Here is an 18,188-nt window from a genome sequence, read left to right as displayed (position 1 = left end):
GATTAGCTGGGCCAGCCTAGTGTCAGGGAAAGACAGTGGATGAGACGTCAGGAAGCTGGATTCAGTCCTGGCTAGGCCGTTAACTAGTTCTTTGAATCTAAGCAAGTCTCTTAACTCTTGGGAGTTCAATTTCCTCACCTGTGAAATGAGGAAGTTGAATGATATCATATTAAGGTTCTTTCCAGCTCAAACACTCTAAGTCTGAAGAATAATAAACTTGCACCCATAGGAGAGTCAGTCCCCACATGAGCCACACTGATGAAGCACCTGATCTCCAGTGTTTCCTCTGGATGGGTCAAGTGTATCTACCAAAGGGCAAGTGTATCTACCCAAAACTGGCCCAGGGGTTTTTGAACCTTATTTTTACCATCTGAAGTATAACCTGAACTGCAAAATTAACACTATAAAGTTCTTTTGAAATTTCATGTTTCAAATTCTTTCAGTATTCACTGCCTAGTGTGTCTTTCTGCAAGAATAGGCTTAATCTGAAGAAAAACGATTTAGATGAATGAGCTGACAAGAATGATTTCTGAAAAGTGTAGGTTAGCTTTGGCAGTGGATTATCATTGGGGGAATCTATGTAATCTCCCTATGGGTGATGTCAAAAGCAGATTTGCTTCAATTTAGGATCTTTCTCAAAAAGTGGAGAGAGACTTGGTAATAATTTCTTGAGGGCCCTTTTTGGATTTCTCTTGGCTCTTTTGCTCATGAGGGAGAAGTACTCTCACCTCTGGACAAGACTCAAATAGGCCACAGAGACCACAGAGCTGGTTAGCTCCACTGTGTAGACTCAGGGTTAAAGTACATTCCATTTTGTTGAGAACTGATGCTTAGCTTTGTTTAGGCCTGGGATATATACGCCTCTGCTCATTGTCATAGAAACGTTAAGGCTAATTTTAAGGTAACACCCAACAAAACTCTGGCAAGTAGCCAAGCTTTGTTCTGGAGAACACTCACGGAGTTATAGTAAACCACACCATCTGGGGCTAACCGCCGGTGCCGAGTACCACAGCCATTCAGGGGAGACTCCAAAATGAAGTGGGTGCCATTCATCTTGGCCTTGCAGGTAGGATCCAACAGGGTGAGCTCTATTCCTGAGTAGCTGTTGGCCTGAAACAACCACCACCAAAAAGATAAAGGGGGGTTCACAAGCAGTTCTGCAACACACAGGGAACATGTTTTCCCAGGCTTCCCATTATCCCTGGTCTTCCCAGACAGTATTGGTTGCGGGAGGCCTGCATTCCCCCTCCCTGCTTGCCTCTTCCCAACCTACCAAGGATTGTGTTTGTTGGCCTTGGAAATTCAATACCAAAATATTGACACACATGGATCTGGAACCCCCCCTTAACTGAGAACAACAGGACCTGAGTAAGAATCACAGCCAAGGGGAAATGAGTCCATCCAACTGAGAAAACAGTATCAAGTCCTCAGAGTTCAAAAGTGAAAGAGCTAGAAGGAAATAGCTAACACATCCTGGGGCAAGATGGGGAAAGAGGTGGCTTTCTCTTCTCTCCTTTAAGAAACTGTACTGACCTGCAAAGAATCTTTTTCTACAGCCACGATCATCTTTTCATTGTCACATTTGACTGACAGGGCAATATCCACACTCCCTTGCACCTCCTCAGGCTCTCTGGGATCAGGAAACAGTCGTATGCCAGGGATGACAGGGTCCTTTGGCCGAGGGACCCCATCTTCTCCCCCTTCCTTCTGGCCTCTCCTGGAGATATCCGGGAAAGGAAAGGGGAAACCTCCATTTCGGCCTCCTCCTCCCCGGATGGGTGGGTTCTCCAGGGCAGGCAGGGAGCCAGGGTCCAGCAGGATCCGTAGCTCAGGAGGGATGGTATGGACTTCCTCATCTCTCATTTCCTCTGATGGTGACAGAAGAAAGCAAAACATCATCAATGCCTGATGCCAGGCCACAATCATCATCATTAGAAGGAAGAACAAGAGGAACTAACACAGAGTGCACATGTGTAAAATTACTCTTTACAAGCAATGTATAAAGGATATGCAGATCCAGAAGCCTGAATTCTAGTCCTTGTGGTCTTTCTAACTGGCTTGAGTGGCTTTGGGCCAGTGGCTTATTTCTCTGTGTCTTGGTAGTGTCATTTTTTTTTTTAAGATTTTATTTATTTATTCATCAGAGACAGAGAAAGAGAGAGAGAGAGAGAGAGAGAGAGAGAGAGAGAGAGAGAGGCAGAGACACAGGCAGAGGGAGAAGCAGGCTCCATGCAGGAAGCATGATGTGTAACTCAATGCTGGGACTCCAGGATCACACCCTGGGCGGAAGGCAGGCATCAAACCGCTGAGTCACCCAGGGATCCCCTGGTTGTGTCATTTTAAAAATTGAGGTTGAGGGTGTTATACTCTATTTGGCAAATTGAATTTAAATTGAAAAAATGTAAAAAAAAATTGAGGTTGAATTCGGTCAGTAGTTCTCTATGGCTGCACGTTAAAATCACTGGGGAGACAAAAAATTCCCTATACCCAGGCTATACCCCAAGTCAAATAAAAATCAGACTGTCTGAAGTAGTGCCTAATCATAAATATGTTTGAAGCTCTCTGTATGATTCCAATGTACACTCAAGGTTAAGAACCGTTGGACTAGATAATTTCTAAGGCCCTGCAAGCTATAAAAATCTATGATTTGAGTAAGTTATTGGACAATAATATTCTTCGAGTGCCATTGAAATATCTCCTTTGAATCTAGAGATTATTTAAAATAATTTCTCTAAGGATTTCATGAAATAATACTGGCATTTTTAAATTATTTGCTACCTCCTTTTTGCCTGCTTAATTCTGACAGGTATCTGGGCACCTTGGCCTTTTAGAACCTTGTCCTGAAGAAGGAAAGAAAAAGCTATTTAGGTACACTTATTCCTTCAAAGGGAGAGAAATATTCCCACATAATTAATGCTCTGTCCTATTTTCAATAATTCAGGGAAGAAAAATTTTCCCAGTTTTGTCTATATTCAGTCTCAAAGCCAATGCTTAAGGTCAATCCGTCTCAGTGGGAGCAGGAAATACAGATACAGATGACCACAGGACATTAATCCTCCTTCAATACTATCTTTTGGAAAAAAGATGGCATAGCTGTATGGATCCAAAAGAAGTCAGAGCTTTAGAGGGTTTTTCATTTGTACATTGACAAAAATCTTCACAACAACTCTTTGAGGTAGGGCCTATTTTTTTTTTCTCCCATATTACTGAGGAGGAACAACCTGAGACTCAGAGGTTAAGCAACTTCCTCTTCCAATGGTGAATAATAAATGGCCTGTACTCATGCTCAGTAGCAGTACCACTGAGGTGAGGAACAGGTCTAGAGATCAGAAAACTTGCCATTTGAATCTCACTAGCTACAATGCTCTGGAAAAAGCTCAAGAATCTGTTAATATTCTACTTTCTGCTCCATCCAACTGGGGTAAGAACTCCTGTGTTCCCTCTGGGTGAGAGTGAGAAGCGCCTGGTGACTACTGTCCAGTAAGATACAGCCTAATCTAGGGCTTCTCCCCTGCAGTAGGAGCAGCTGTACCTCCGCTGTAAGTGCTTAGTAGACACTTCTGAGAGAAGCCAAGCTAATTTGTTCTTAAGGTAATCACAGTGAATTATGTGATGTACGACAAAGTTCTCCAACATGCAATTAACTTGGTTACTGAAAAATCTGTACCCAAGATCATTTCCTCAAAATAATCTATCACAATTCTAGATAACCTGACACTTTATAATGCAGTCAAATGAATCATCAAAACTTACAACAGAACAATAGCACCATATAAGCTGAAATGAGAGTTTCTCATCGGAATGCCTCATTTGGTGGATATTTTTACTTCAGGGGGAAAAAAAAAGTCATGCTTACCATTGTTTTCAAGCCGAAGGTGGAATCTATTTGCCACAGGAGCCACTGTATATGATGTTACTGGACTATAGCCATTGTCCAAAGCCCACTTGATCAGATTCTCTTGGGTTGAAGGAATGTCATCTCTTATTGATTTGGTCATTATCATGGATCTCTCACTCTCTTTTCCAAAGCCAATACTGTTAGGAGCCTGAAGATAACAGCAAAATTTCACTCATGAGTCTAAAAGTAAAAAGTGCTTTAAATAAGAATTAAATATCTGAAACAAACAGATTCTACATTGTATATGAAGGAACTATTTATTCTTTGATTCTTATTTTCCTTGGGCTAAGGACACTGATGTGAACATCTTTAATAGCGAATTAAAAGAAATCTATTCATGCATTTGATCATACCACTTAGGTTGCTTATGTTGATAAAAATAACCCAATGATCACTAAGTAGCTACACACTAAGTATACCTAGTATGTTGCTAGAGATAATGTTTAAATTATATACACATACATACCAAACTTGCCCTTATTTTTCTTTAAAATGATGTATAAAGTAAATAGATGTGCATGTTATGCTGCCAAAAATATGCCCATGCTTCTATTTCCTGTACCCTGGATTTAAATAAAAGAAGGCACAATCTACTTACTTCACTGTGGAGACCATCTCATCTTTGTAAACTATTAAATTCCATATGGTGAAATAACCAGTGTGGATATTTCAGTTATAATTTATGATCAATTTAGTGACCCTGTAATTGTATTCATCTGTCAATTTTATTAACTGAATATGCTTAGATTTTATGTTTTAAACATTAATTACTTTAATTAGAGTTATTGTCCCTCTAAGTAGCAATATTTTATCTAACAATACAAGCTTTCACTTGGTAATTAGTCACAAAACTAAAAGTGAATGATAGAGATCTGTCCAAGGACTGAGTAACCAAGACATGGATAGTACATTTCCACATCACCTGGCCCTTAGGGCAATGATCTGGTCAGATTGTGCGGGAGCGGAGTGCTGCAGAGGACACCGCCAAGCGAAGGCACCACATTTCCAACAACTGTTCCAACAAGGCTGGAAAGCTCTTCCAGCAGGCAGATTAGACCATTTTCATGCTGTATAAAAATCACTTTAATTTCCATGCCCAATTATTTTCTCCTACATACATGCAGCATTTTTCCTAAATTCCCCATTTGTTTCCCATTCTGTTTGCCCCTAACATGACTAAATATTAATCCTTTCCCACTGTAAAACTATAGAAGATTCAGAGGCTCTAAGTTCTCTTGGCCTCTTCGGTTGTGGGATATTGGCTGAGAACACATTTTTAATTCAAAGCTCAAAGGATCTCCCCCAGTGTATTTTTCTGTTACCCAAAGTGCTTGCCCAAAACTGCTAGACTGGCCAGTCACAATCATGCATAAAAAGGAACCAGACAGAGCTTTAAGCATGCTTCACAGCCATTTGTGAAAAACTCAGTTTCCTAGGTTTGGAATATTCTAGCTCTTACTCTGATTCAGAGAAAACACCTTAGAGGAAGGAAGGGTTAAAGAAAAAAAAAACTAAACTGAGATAAAGAGAACCCAATGAGTTCTTAAAACCTAGTTTCTTAGGCGCAGCTTCTAGCCTTTCAAAGCAGCATGTCGTTTTGATTGGCTGGAGTTGCAACACTGGCCTACACAGTACTGCTTGGCCTCATCTGCCCTGGTCTTTCATGTTGCTGGACAGCTGAGAAAATACTGTATTTCCAGAAGACTATCATCACAACTGCCACCTGTCCTTTTCGTACCAATATGGAATGATTTGTTTACACCTTTCCACATTAAATCTAGGAGCTGTCAGTACAACTCATATTGATTACACCTCGGGACTTACAAGGCTAGAAATCTATCTACACGTTTGTACAACAGCAAGGTTTGGCAAGTTGTTTCCTTCCTAGCAATGAGCGAATTCCTCATCCTGTATTTCTGGGAGACCTCAGACTTTTCCAAGGCTTCGGTGTAGCTACTCCAAATGGGGGGTGCCCAAGGGGGTCTCCAAATACCACCACCATGTTTCAGCCACATCTTTGTGAAGGATGATGAGCTAGGGAGAGTCTACACACTTCCCTCCCTCCTTCCCCTCCACTGCCTCCACACACTTGCACCAGAACTGATGGTGCAGGGGGAGAGTCTGAGAGGTCAGAGGTGTAATGCATATTCCCAACTGGGATTAAAATGTCTTTTTAAAGAACAAGCTGGCTATCACTAACCTTGAAGTGCTAAGACCCTTTGAAATAGTACAACAAAAAATTTCTAGTAAGTTTCTTCCATCTATTCTTTTATGTTTTGGAGGTTCTTCCAAAATGTGATTATGCATGGTCCAAAAAGGACCTGAAGACAAAGCCAGAGCTGGGCGTACTAATGTGGACACTTCTAGTATTCCTGTTCTCGTCCACAGTACTGCCCTTTGCATATCTCTGGACCCTTCTGTCATTTGGAGGGTGCATTCTGACCATGCCCCACTCCCCACATGCACACACATGCCACTCATGTTTAATGGGCTCTTCTTTATATTTATGACATCAAGTTCCTTACAATTCTTTTAGTAGGCATTCTGGTATTCACTTTGTTTAGAGAAGTTAATTGTTCCTATAGACAAACTTTTGAAAAGTTGCCTGTGGAAGGAAGATGAACTCTTTTTTAATGGCAGGCACTGTGCTAGAAGCTTTACATATGTTATTTAATTCTCCTCTCAAGTAGGAGTTAGCTAGTAATATTTCCTTATTAGAGAGGGGAGCCTGAGATGCACAGAAGTTGAGTGGCATGTATGGCTGAGAACTCACCTTATGCACACAGTGGGCCAAATACTTTAGATGAAAATACCTAGTAGGCACCTGACAAATGTGGAATGAGTGAATGAACAAACGAATGAATGAACTCTGCCATGCCTCACAAGAACTCCCAAGGTGACTACTATCATCATACCCATTTCACAGGTAAGGCTACAGACTCTGAAGTCCATTGGCTTCCCTACTATCAACCAAGAGTAATGACAGTCAGAAATGGGATTTGATTCCAGCCCTGTCAGGCACCAAAGCCATGGTTCTTTCCACTCTATCAGGCTGCCTCCAAAGAAAATACTATGGGCATGGTTTATAATGGTTTATAAACCATTTCCCCTTTGTAGGCATGAATGGATGCTCTTTTTTTGGTAGCAGGTACCTTTCCCTCACAACAGGCAGAATTCACATCTGAGACTGGGAGTTAGGAAATCACAAAGCATGAAACTGATTGGGAGAATAAAAAAGAACATCATGCAACATTACCTAATTGTTTAGTAATGTTGTCATGCATTGTCCAAAATTGGCCTGGAACAGGAGTACAGCCAAAGAGGGGAATATAAACAGATCTTGCACTGGGATGAGCAATCTCATTTGTAGCATTTCTTATTCAAATGAAAAGTGAAGACATTCAAAGTGAACTCCAGGACTGCCATGGACCAGGAACACATGCTCAGGTACAGAGAGAGCCACTGAAGGGTCAGGACCCAAAGAACATTTACACAACTCCAGCAGAGAATGAAAATGTACCGTATGTTTTTGCCTTTCAAAGCATGATTTCCTTTCCTGTTTTTGTTATTCTGAAATTAAAAACATTTAGTTGGTGTGCCAGGCAGCAAATGCTGTAGACACCCAGGTCACCAACACCCCTCATGCCATGCCAGGGAAAGCAATCAAAACAGCTCTGACTTCAGAAAATCACGGCTGGGCTTTGTTCTTAACACCAAATTAATGTATCACCCTTACACATGATCGTTTATTTGGATCCTCTCAAAGTTTAAAAAAAAAAAAAAAAACAACCCACAGGAACCAGAAATGATTACTTTAAAATTAAGATGTGTATGCTCATGGCTTTGCCTGCTGCCTCTGATGAGTGCTCATACATGATGTTGCCTAGGGGAGCACTGGCTTTGTTGACTACTGTATCACATTAAAGGTGCCACAAATAAAGAACACCAAACCAAAGGCATCTCTTCCCGCAAAATACTGAAAATGTAAAATTCTCTCCAATTGATTCAATGGAGGTACAGAAAAAGGAAGCAGACAATTTTTTTAAAAAGATAACGCACAAAAATCTGAATCTACAAAAGAGATGCTAAGGTAATTATCTTCTTAAAAATGAGGAGGGGGGAGTTTTTCTTAAACTTTCAATGTAATTTGTGTAATACTCTGTCAAAGAGTTATCTCCCTAAACATATGTGAAAAAGACTCATTTTGGACAGTAGAGTTGCTTAAGTATTCAACTCTTGATTTCAGTTCAGGTCTATGATCTCAGGGTTGTGGGATCGAGCCCCACATCAGGCTCCACACTCAGAGTGGACTTAGCTTGAGATTCTCTCTCTCTTTCCCTCCCCCTCTCCTGCCCTCCACTCACACACTTGTTCTCTCTCTCTCAAATACATAAATAAATCTTGAAAATTTTTATTTTACTAAATATCAACATCAAACTTTTCAGGAAACCACCTGCTATTTGCCTATCATTCCAACCAATGCTTAGGGAATAGGCTGCAGGTACTTTTTCCTCTATCACTTCACTGACCTCTCTATCACTAAGATTGATTTATCAGTGTTTCTCTCTCAGAAGTTAGAAGCAAGCAAAAGGACATGCCAAAGCATGTATTTATCTCTAAAACAAAAGTCAATAGTATGAGCTGGAGTCAGCCCAATTTTCCACACCTTCCCTAATACCTAACCTCAACGTAAGAGCTGATATTCAGTACCATAACACTGAGGCCCTTACAGGACTGTCAACCATGAAAGGCCCCATTGTGCTCATTATTTTACACTTACTCTGACTAGAAACTATACTCATACACTTCAGGAATCTCACAAATGAGGCAACAGGGTCCAGAGAGGTTAAGGGACTTGCCCAAGGCCACAGTTTGTAAATGGCAGAGTCTGGACTCAAATCTTGATCTTGACCCCAGAGTCCATGCTTTTAACCACCACTGTCTGACTTTGTCAGGAGAAACCAAGGAGCAGCCTATTTTACAAAGTGAAAAATAACAGAGAGAACTCAGGGAAGCAGAAAATCCACAAAAATAACATGTGTTAAGTACAGTTCAAATTGGTACCATGCATCAAAACAAAGAAAAACTCAACCAACTTACAACAACTTTCAGGGTTCCCTTAACATCAAAAGATTTGATCACCCAGTTGACAGACTTTTTGCACTTTAAGATCAGGATGAGATTTTTGACCACTTCAAGGTCCTTTCGAGAAGGTCTTATGTCAATTATTATATCCACCTGGAAAGCACTGTGAATGGAAAACAAAGGCAAAGTTAGGACCCAAATGCCAGAAAGTTGCAACTATCTCCTCTCTTCCAAGTCTTCATGTTTCCAGTGTCTGGCCAGTTGATTAAAAAGCTGGAGTTGATCCCAGGCAAATGACATGTGCAAAACAGATTGTTAGTGCACACAAAACAAAATGGTTTTACATAACAATAGACAAATATGCCTGCTGATAATTAGACACTAAAATTTTTCTCCTTCTTTAGGGAAAAAAAAAGGTTACTTAATGCATCTACTATTTGAAATGGACTTGGGCAACCAGAGGAGTTTACTTTTAAAGCAGAACTACCGCTTTTCAAACTTCAACACTTTCAATGTGTAACTTTCCAATTTACTATATGCTCAAAATCCTTCAAAACCAGAAATGTAAGTGCCAGTTTGGTGGAGTAGAAGGTGGTAGGGAGGAGGGAGGCCTGGTAGTAAAACAAACAAAACAAAAACACAGGGATGCCTGGGTGGCTCAGTGGTTGAGTGACTGCCTTTGGCTTAGGGCATGATCCCGGGATCCAGGATCGAGTCCCACATGGGGCTCCTTGAGGAAAGCTTGCTTCTCCCTCTGCTTGTGTCTCTGCCTCTCTCTGTCTCATGAATAAATAAATAAAATCTTTAAAAAACAAAACAAAAAAAACAAACAAACTAGGACACTTCAGATAAAATAAGAGACAGAAAGCTGGAGAATTTGACTGAGGCCTGGTAGTAAAAAAAAAAACAAACAAAACAAACTAGGACACTTCAGATAAAATAAAAGACTGAAAGCTAGAGAATTTGACTTATATAAGGTTTGCTTAAGCCATTAACATTTGCTACAGAATCGTATCTGCATTTACTTTCCCAAACTTCTGGATATACAGTTATTAAAATAAAGAAAACAGATGGTCAACCAAGTGATTACTGGAAAATTGATGAACAGAACCCAAACTTCTAAGAATTCAGTACAAAAGGAATTTTTTTTAACCAAACAATAACATTTCTGTCATTCTGAATTTAAAGGAAAGTCTTTTTTTCCATTTGGTTTTACACACTTTGTAAAGCATATGATGAATGATATACTCAAATGAAGCCTGAGGCTTAATATCTAAGCACATTTGCCAGATTGCTTCTATTCCCATTCCCTTTTAATTTTCCACAAAATCCTTCATGTGGGACAGAATGGAATCTTCCCAAAACTGATGTGTAGCTTATTCACTTTTGAAAGTAAAATTTGATTAGAATTTTAATTTTGAAATCCCTCTACAATATAAATTTACATTTTAAATTACTAGTCCACAGGAATGCAGGCTACAGTGGGAGAAAGCCACTTTTCCTCTTTTATTCTCTTTTTAATTTCCTAATCATTCTTGACAGAAGAGTTAAATTCTTAGTCCTGGGGCAGGAAGCGGAGGGTGAAGAGGGAGAAAAGAACACAAGCAGGAGGCAGGTTGTATCTAATGGCTCTCTGGTGTGTCATGATGAAGGGCCACACCTACACACCTACACACACACACACACAGAGCTTTAAAGTATGATTGCAAATGTGTTCTGAGGATGCTAGGAATAGAATTTTACTAAAAACAGAATGTTATTAAAATTATAATTATGTTAATAAGGCGTATTTTATATATTTTTTTTATCACAGATAACTTCAGTCAAAGGAGATAATGACGGAGCAAGAGGAATCTTGTCTACATTTAGTGCTTGGAAGTTCAGAATAGGCTTCAGGAACTCATCTAGAAGGACATCTAGACACAGATGCAGAAAATAAAATATACCATTGGTGCCTTCACTTCCTTCTTCAAAACTTCTGTTAATTCACCCAAAGCATCAATGGCTCCCTCCCTCCTACACAGGTAGGGTTGTACCTCTCTCAAGTCAGCAAAGATCTTTATTTTCATCTCTCTTTTTCTTTCTTTCTTTCTTTCTTTTTTTATAGATTTTATTTATTTTAGAGAGAGAGTATACAAGAAGAAGGAGGGGCAGGGGAGAGGCAGAGACTCTGAAGCACATCCTGCGCTGAGCATGGAGCCTGATATGGGGCTCAATTTCATAACCGGGAGACCATGACCTGAGTGGAAACCAAGAATTAGACGCTTTACTGACTGAGCCACCCAGGCACCCCTTTCATCTCTTCTCAGTTCAGAACACACACATTCACTCACCTGTAAGGGTTAGAGTTGGGGGTAATTAACTCAATGATGTGTACTTCCTTATCCTGGGGCTGGCTGGATATCACACAACCCTCTGCTGCTTTGGGCTGAAGGTACTCAGCAAGGTAATTGAGCGAGAGAAAATTCTTTCCTATGTTGCATGTAGGAGGGAACACTTGATCTGAAAGTAAAGAAGCACAGGATAATCCATCAAACCACAGAGCTATATGGTAACCAGAATTGAAGGAAAGAGGTGACACGGACGGTGAGCAAGTGCAGAACGCAGGGAACCACAAACCCTAGGAAGTGCTATAAAACTAACTCCTCGGCCACCGCCCCTGTGATGCCTCCCCTGTGGCCACCAGGGACCTCCAGCTGACCAACTCCAGCACTCTCTTTTGGTCTAAATCCTCTCCTTTCTTGGTCTCCGTGATAACTGCTTTGTCCTCATCCACTTTCTCTGACCTATCTCGTCTCTTTCCTTGGCTCCTCCTCCTCTGCTCATTCTTTAAACACCAGCCATCCTCAATCTTTGGTGCACACCAGAACCCACCTATTTGGACCTCATCCCAGACACTCTGATTCAGAAGATCTGGGGAAGGGAAGGGGGGTATCTAGGAAGCTTTCTTTTTGAAAAGCTCCATAGTTGATCCTGATATAAAGCCAAGGCTAAGAACTCAGTTCCTTCCTCAATCCTTTTGTTTTGTATTCTTAGATGATCTCAATCATTCCCAGGGCTTCAACTTGTACCTAGATCATAACTCCTTTTCTGAGTTGCAGAGCTGTGTTGTCTTTGGGGGAACAAGTACCTCCCACTGAAAAATCCAATAGATATTTCAAAGCCTGCATACTTAATACTGGAATCAATGATCTATCCTATCCCCCAGATATGCTCCTCCTTGGATGTCTGCTATTTCAATGGATAGGAGAACCAACCACCTAACTGATTCTCTGACCTGCTATGTGGAATTAATCATTCCCTATTTATTCCTCACAAACTCTAGATCTCAAGGTTGAAAGGAATCTGAGGGAAGTGGTGAGGACAGACTTTCACTCTTTCTCACAACCTTGACACAGATGACTAATGCTTTTCCAACACTTCACAGTTTACAAGGTGCTTTCACAAACATCATCTCCTGGTGCTGAGGGCTGCTCATCACCTCCACCAGGGCAAGCGATACAAGTACCGAAAGTCTGAAGATACTCTTGTAACGGCACACGCCGTTTACGCAGCACTGTGCTTGATGGGATTTCCAGCCAGTGGTTTAAATGTTTAAACAGAACTTGAAACTGCTGGCAGTGCGACAGCTGGGACCAGTGTCAAGGAAGTTCTAGGTGTAGCAAACTTTTTTCAGAAGGGATAATTAATCAGAGCCCTGGTACTTTAATGAAATAAACTTCTGCCTCTTTCATTTAATGGACAGGATGCTGGGGTTCAAATTCACATGCAGGTTTCACCGAGGACAGAGGAATCAGCCCAGAAGGTCCAAGACTGGGTTGATAGCGCCCTGATCCCAACCCCCACCAAGCCTGCATCACCTCCCTGGTGCCAAAGTCTAAAGCACACACGGAGCCATCATAGCTCTGGGCGCCATGGTGCCCTCAACACCAGGCCTAAACCAGAGGGGACCAGGGGAGCTCCCGAGGCCCCAGCATGCAGGATCTTCCCTCTGCATTCTTCCCTACACACCCCCTCAGAGCGAAGAGGCCAGGGCTCTATAGCCTCCCCTCCACATCTGCTGAAGGTTTTGCCAGATGAACAGATGGGGAATGCACACCGTGCAGCTGCAGCCCTGCGGATGCCTCCCCCAGATCACAGGACGGAAAATGATACTGGGGTGGTAAGACTGAAATGCTTTCAAGAATCAGAGGCGGGGTGTATGGGTCAGGGACAAACTAGTCTGGAACTCAAGAGACTACGACCCTCTTGGGATGATGGCTTAGAGCCATCCGGGTCACAGGTGTGCCTGGTGTGCATTTGGCATATAGAGGGCACATGGTATGGGTTTTGTGAATTGGCCAACAATGATTTGAGATAAATAACAAAAAAACTCACCCATGTTGTGATGCTCCTAAGCCACTAGGAAAGGTTTGTTTAAAAGTTGCTGTTATTAAGGGCTCAAGTCCCAGATGCCACTGTCACTGAGTTGAATAAGCTGATCACTTTCTGTTGTGTACACATGTGTGTGTATGAGTTCTTTTTCCCCCAAACGACCTTCCGCATGCCTGGCATCAAAACTTACACTAACTGCCAAGTAGAAAGGAAACCACAAAGGGGAATCCCCGGGCAGAAACCTGGCAAGTTTTGGGGGGAAAAGTCACATGCTTATTTGTATTTTAGGAAAGGATTGACAAATGACTTTGCAACCTAGAATGATATACTCTGGGAACCTGGGAGGTAATGCAAACCCCTCATTTTCCTGCTGGGGAAACTGAGGCCTAAGTGGCAAATCAGGGGGTTGCTTGAAGTCTCAAAGTTAATGAGACCAGCTGGGATAAGAACTGAAATGCCTCAATTATTCCACTGAGGTATACAGGTGAAAGCAGTAGCTCTCAAATGTGTCCAAATCATCAGGAGTGCTTCTTAAAACACAGATGGCTAGACCCCACCCCTAGAGTTTTCAATTCAGCTCTCCTTGGGCGGGCCCAAGAACTGGCATTTCTAACAAGTTCCCAGGTGATGAGGCTGCTTCTGGGGTGGGGACCACATCTGAGAGCCACTGGGGATACAGTAAGAGGAGGCTCGTGGCCTGGGATCCCTGGGCTCAAGCTAAGTGGAGACAAGTCGGGTTTTGGGAAGCTGGCTGATGAGTCCTGCTCAGTGGAGCCTGATCCACGGTGACAGACGTCACCTTGTAGTCCACCAACCTAATCAAGGACCATCATTTCCCTCAATTGCTCTTCTCCATGCTGTCCACCAGTGATTCCTACCCAACTGGGGGCTGGAATCAAGTTTCAGGGGTTCCAAAGGTGTTACCAAGGAGTCACCAGTTTTTACTGGACTGGACAACAGGTCCTTTAAGGTCTTCCCTGACTCAAGTGTGTGGCCCTGGGGAAGCCCTTAAGGCCTCACTCTCAAGGCAGGCAAATGGCTCTGCATAAAAAGTCTTGCACTATCAAGGGAACAGCTCAACATTCTAAATGTTACTGTAATACATTTTCTTATTCTAACAAATTCCTGGGGGGAGGTTGCTGGTAATCAATACCTTTCCTGCTACTAGAATTCTGCTTCAGAAATGCAGACCTCTGGCAGGGCTTAGAACCTTCAGTAAAAGAGGTTTTTTTCATTTTGTTCCAGTGGGACCTGACTTATATTATAAGCTACCTGACCACCCTGAGTTCAGTAACAAACTTCAACTTTTTAGATCTAACACTCATCTAAAACTCTTCTTCTCTGTGCTCTGCTGAACAAGTCTCTCCATCCAGGTGCCTACTTGCATTTTTAGGCTGCGCTTACCTGGCTAAGTAAAACTTACCTTAGGGCATCAGGAAATAAGCATTAGATTCAAGAGTCAGGAAACCTGGGCTTGAATTCTGGCTTCGTCCCTTGCTAAGAACATAGATTTTAGCAAGCTAGCTTAACCCACCACTAACCCTTCAGTAAAATGGGGGAAATAATGGTTTTCTCCTAGGATTACTAGTGAGGCTAAATGGGGTACATGGGAGAAGCACCTGCTGTGGCCTCTGCAAATAGCACACACTCCAACGTCAGTATCCGCCTTCCCTACATCTGTCAAACAGCCCAGATATAAGAATAGGCTGGGAACAAGCATTCGAGAACCCATGCTGTGCTGCCATGCTGTCTGTGGAAGGGGTGACAACTGCTGTAGAGTCCAACAGAAAGCAGATGGACACTGAAGCCCAACATGCAGTTTTCATACAATCACCTGACTATAACAAGCACTCATTCACAAGAGTTGTTATTTCTAGTAACTTATGGGGGCTCCAAATATACTCAACTAAAAATAATGATGAAAGAAGTTATTTTTAAAAATGGGCCTTCAAGCTGAGTTACCAGATATTTATATCCCTCTGCAAGGCAAGGAAATTAAAATGGGCAATCTCTTATCAAGGCCACACAGTTCCTTTCTCCAATAATTTGTCCCCGTAACTGGCATGAGTATTAAAAATATACTCAAGCACTTTTCCTCTGCGATTTTCCAAAATTTAACCTATGTTTCAAGACCATTAACTAACATTGGCTCCCAGTGTTTGCAGATCAACAGGTAAGAGGACGCCCTAACTGTTGACTCATTCTGGCAACTCTTCTCTCGGGCCATTAAAGATCACCTCCTGTCCCTCACCTCAGATTCTCACCCTTCATTTGCTTCTGACTTCTGTGTGTGGAGGTCTTCTAAACCCTACACCATAATCTCCTCCTCTCCCAACCATGCTGCTCCCCATTGCCTGCTTAGCTGATCCCAGGCCTGTGTCTTCAGAAGGAAGAAGGGAAGGCGGGGGGGGGGGGTGTGTGTGTGTGTGTGTGAAGGGAGCAGGTCCAGCGATCTCTCAGGTCCCTGCCAGCTCCCACATTCTATAATTCTAGGATTCCTTGCCCTAACCACCTGGTCTCTGAAAAGAAAACAACTGACTTCCATAAATCAGTCATTAACTGAAACCACATACAATTTACCTTCTCCCACTTTAATATAAATGTTTCTTGCTATCTTGAGTTCAGTGAATGAAGTGACTGCCCCGTACTCCTTTTGAGCCCAATTTAACAGATGTTCGTTTCCATGGGGGAAGCTCCTTTCTTCTGTTTCTGCTGACAAAGAGAAGTTTCCTGATGAAAATTGGACCGTGGAACCCTGAGACACCTAGAGGAAAGAGAACAGAATAAAGGAGCATACATATTTAATGTGACACAGTCACCAGGGGCTGAATTATCATTAGAGAAAGCACTTATCAGACAACCAAAGGGTATTTGTCAATCTAACCTCTTCTCTTTGTTATAAAGGCAGATCATCTATTTTCAGCAGTTGATTCAAGAAACAGTCCCAAGGCTACTTCTTTTAGGAAACAACAAAGCTACCAATGATGCAGGACACCTCCAAGAATTTTTAAAGAACTCTGGGATGAGAGACTGCAGAGTGCATTGTGAGTTATCATAAGACTTATCACTGCTGTTCTTTCTGATATCTAAATTGAAGTAATTTCAAGTAATGAGTTTCAAATCAAGCAGAAAGCCTTAGTTGAGTGTTGTCATGGGCTTGTTGTGGGCTTCAAGATCAGGCAAGCAATCCAAAGCCTTGTTAGGAAGTACATTTGACTTCTAGGTCTTCCATGACCGCAGCATCTACCAACAGTCGCCACCAAAGATACACAGCAGGAATGCCCCTAGGGTTTATGTTCTCCTGAATACTGAGATAAGAAGAATGACTGGAGACTGCCAGCCTTCTACCATATTACACTGCGTCCTAGAAGTGAGATGCATGCATATTATAGTTTATTTTGTAAGACCCTCCCCCAAAACCCATAGATAATGAAGTCATGAGGCTGTTGAACTGATCCTAATAAAACTTTTGGGCTGATTTATGCAAGTACCACATTCTTGCCTGATGTACTTAGACAATTGCTGACCTAGCACATCATGGTATATATAATTAACACATACAAAAAGAGGAAAATTATCATCTTGCTGCTGCACTGCAATCAAATTTAGTTGGTGAAAATATGTATGTCATCTTTATTGGCTAGCATTTATAAAAATAACTGATTTCATTAATGTCAGGGTGAAACCTCAAATTGTCAGCAAAAAGGTTCATAAATTCCCAAGTCACACAACTACAAATGTATTAAGTTTCACATTAACTACTTGTCATTATCAAAAAGCAAAACAATTTCTGAAAGGATTATAAATAACCAGACTAAAAGCAGGTGAGGGCAGGGATTTTGCTCATGGTTCTATTAATTACAGCAGTATTTTCAGGCTTAATGCACATACAAAATAGTACTTACCTTAACTATTGTGCTAAGCATTAATATTTTCTATTCAATTATATGTATGTATAGTAGTCTCCGCTTATCTGTGGGACATATCTTCTAAGACCTCTAGCGGATGTCTGAAACCATACACAGTACTGAACCCTATACCATGCTTTTTTCCCTACATATGCATACCTATAATAAAGTTTAATTTAGAAGTTACACACAGTAAGAAATTAACAACTGTAACTACTAATAAAATAGAGCAATTAAAACAGTATGTTGTAAATAAAAGCTATGTGAATGTGGTCTGCCTTCTTCAAAGTGTCTTATTCTAATGTATTTGCCCTTCTTCTTATGATGATGTCAGATAATAAAATGCTTATGTGATGAGGGGTGCCTGGATACCTCAGCTGGTTAACCTTCTGACTCTTGATTTCGGCTTAGATCATCTCAGGGTCATGAGGCTGACCTCCACATGGGACTCCACGTTCATCGAGGAGGCTACTTGAGATTCTCTTCCCCTCCTGCTGCCCATCCCCCTGCTTATGCTCACTCACTCTCTCTCTCTCTTAAATAAATAAATAAATAAATAAATAAATAAATAAATAAATAAATAAATAAATAAATCTTTTTTTTTTTTTAATGCCTACATGAGGAGTTGAAGTGAGGTTAACGACATAGGCATTGTGGTACAGTGTTAGGCTACCACTGACCTTCTGACAATTCACTGGAAGGAGGATAATCTGCTTCTAGACTGCAGTTGACCACCAATAACAGAAACCATGGAAAGCAAAACTGCAGATAAGAGGTACTACTGAATTTTTTTTAAACGCTAGGAAAGAAGTTTTTCCCCAAATTGATTCCATGACCTACTAATGCTGTGGTCTCACTCTTGGCTGCAAAGTAGAAGCATTTAAGAGCTTCCAGATATCCTTAGGTCCAGGCTACACCCCAGA

At 41.5% G+C, this 18,188-nt stretch overlaps 1 protein-coding gene across 4 annotated transcripts in view; it reads right to left on the bottom strand.

The window, feature by feature from the left end:
* The window catches only part of TGFBR3 (transforming growth factor beta receptor 3), a 193,008-nt gene that overhangs the window by 37,458 nt on the left and 137,362 nt on the right, over positions 1-18,188 (bottom strand). For all 4 annotated transcript variants that reach the window (XM_072754638.1, XM_072754636.1, XM_072754639.1 and 1 more), the window contains exons 5-10: positions 15,938-16,121; positions 11,317-11,485; positions 8,999-9,146; positions 3,857-4,046; positions 1,534-1,868; positions 958-1,110 (exon numbers count right to left, since the gene is read on the bottom strand). In XM_072754638.1, coding sequence (XP_072610739.1) covers positions 958-1,110; positions 1,534-1,868; positions 3,857-4,046; positions 8,999-9,146; positions 11,317-11,485; positions 15,938-16,121 — 1,179 coding nt within the window. The remainder of the gene's footprint in view (positions 1-957; positions 1,111-1,533; positions 1,869-3,856; positions 4,047-8,998; positions 9,147-11,316; positions 11,486-15,937; positions 16,122-18,188) is intronic.

Source organism: Vulpes vulpes, chromosome 3, assembly GCF_048418805.1.
Source record: "Vulpes vulpes isolate BD-2025 chromosome 3, VulVul3, whole genome shotgun sequence".
NCBI classification, from domain to species: Eukaryota; Metazoa; Chordata; class Mammalia; order Carnivora; family Canidae; genus Vulpes; species Vulpes vulpes.
Note: the sequence above shows the minus strand (reverse complement) of the source record. Positions and strands in the feature narration are given on the sequence as shown.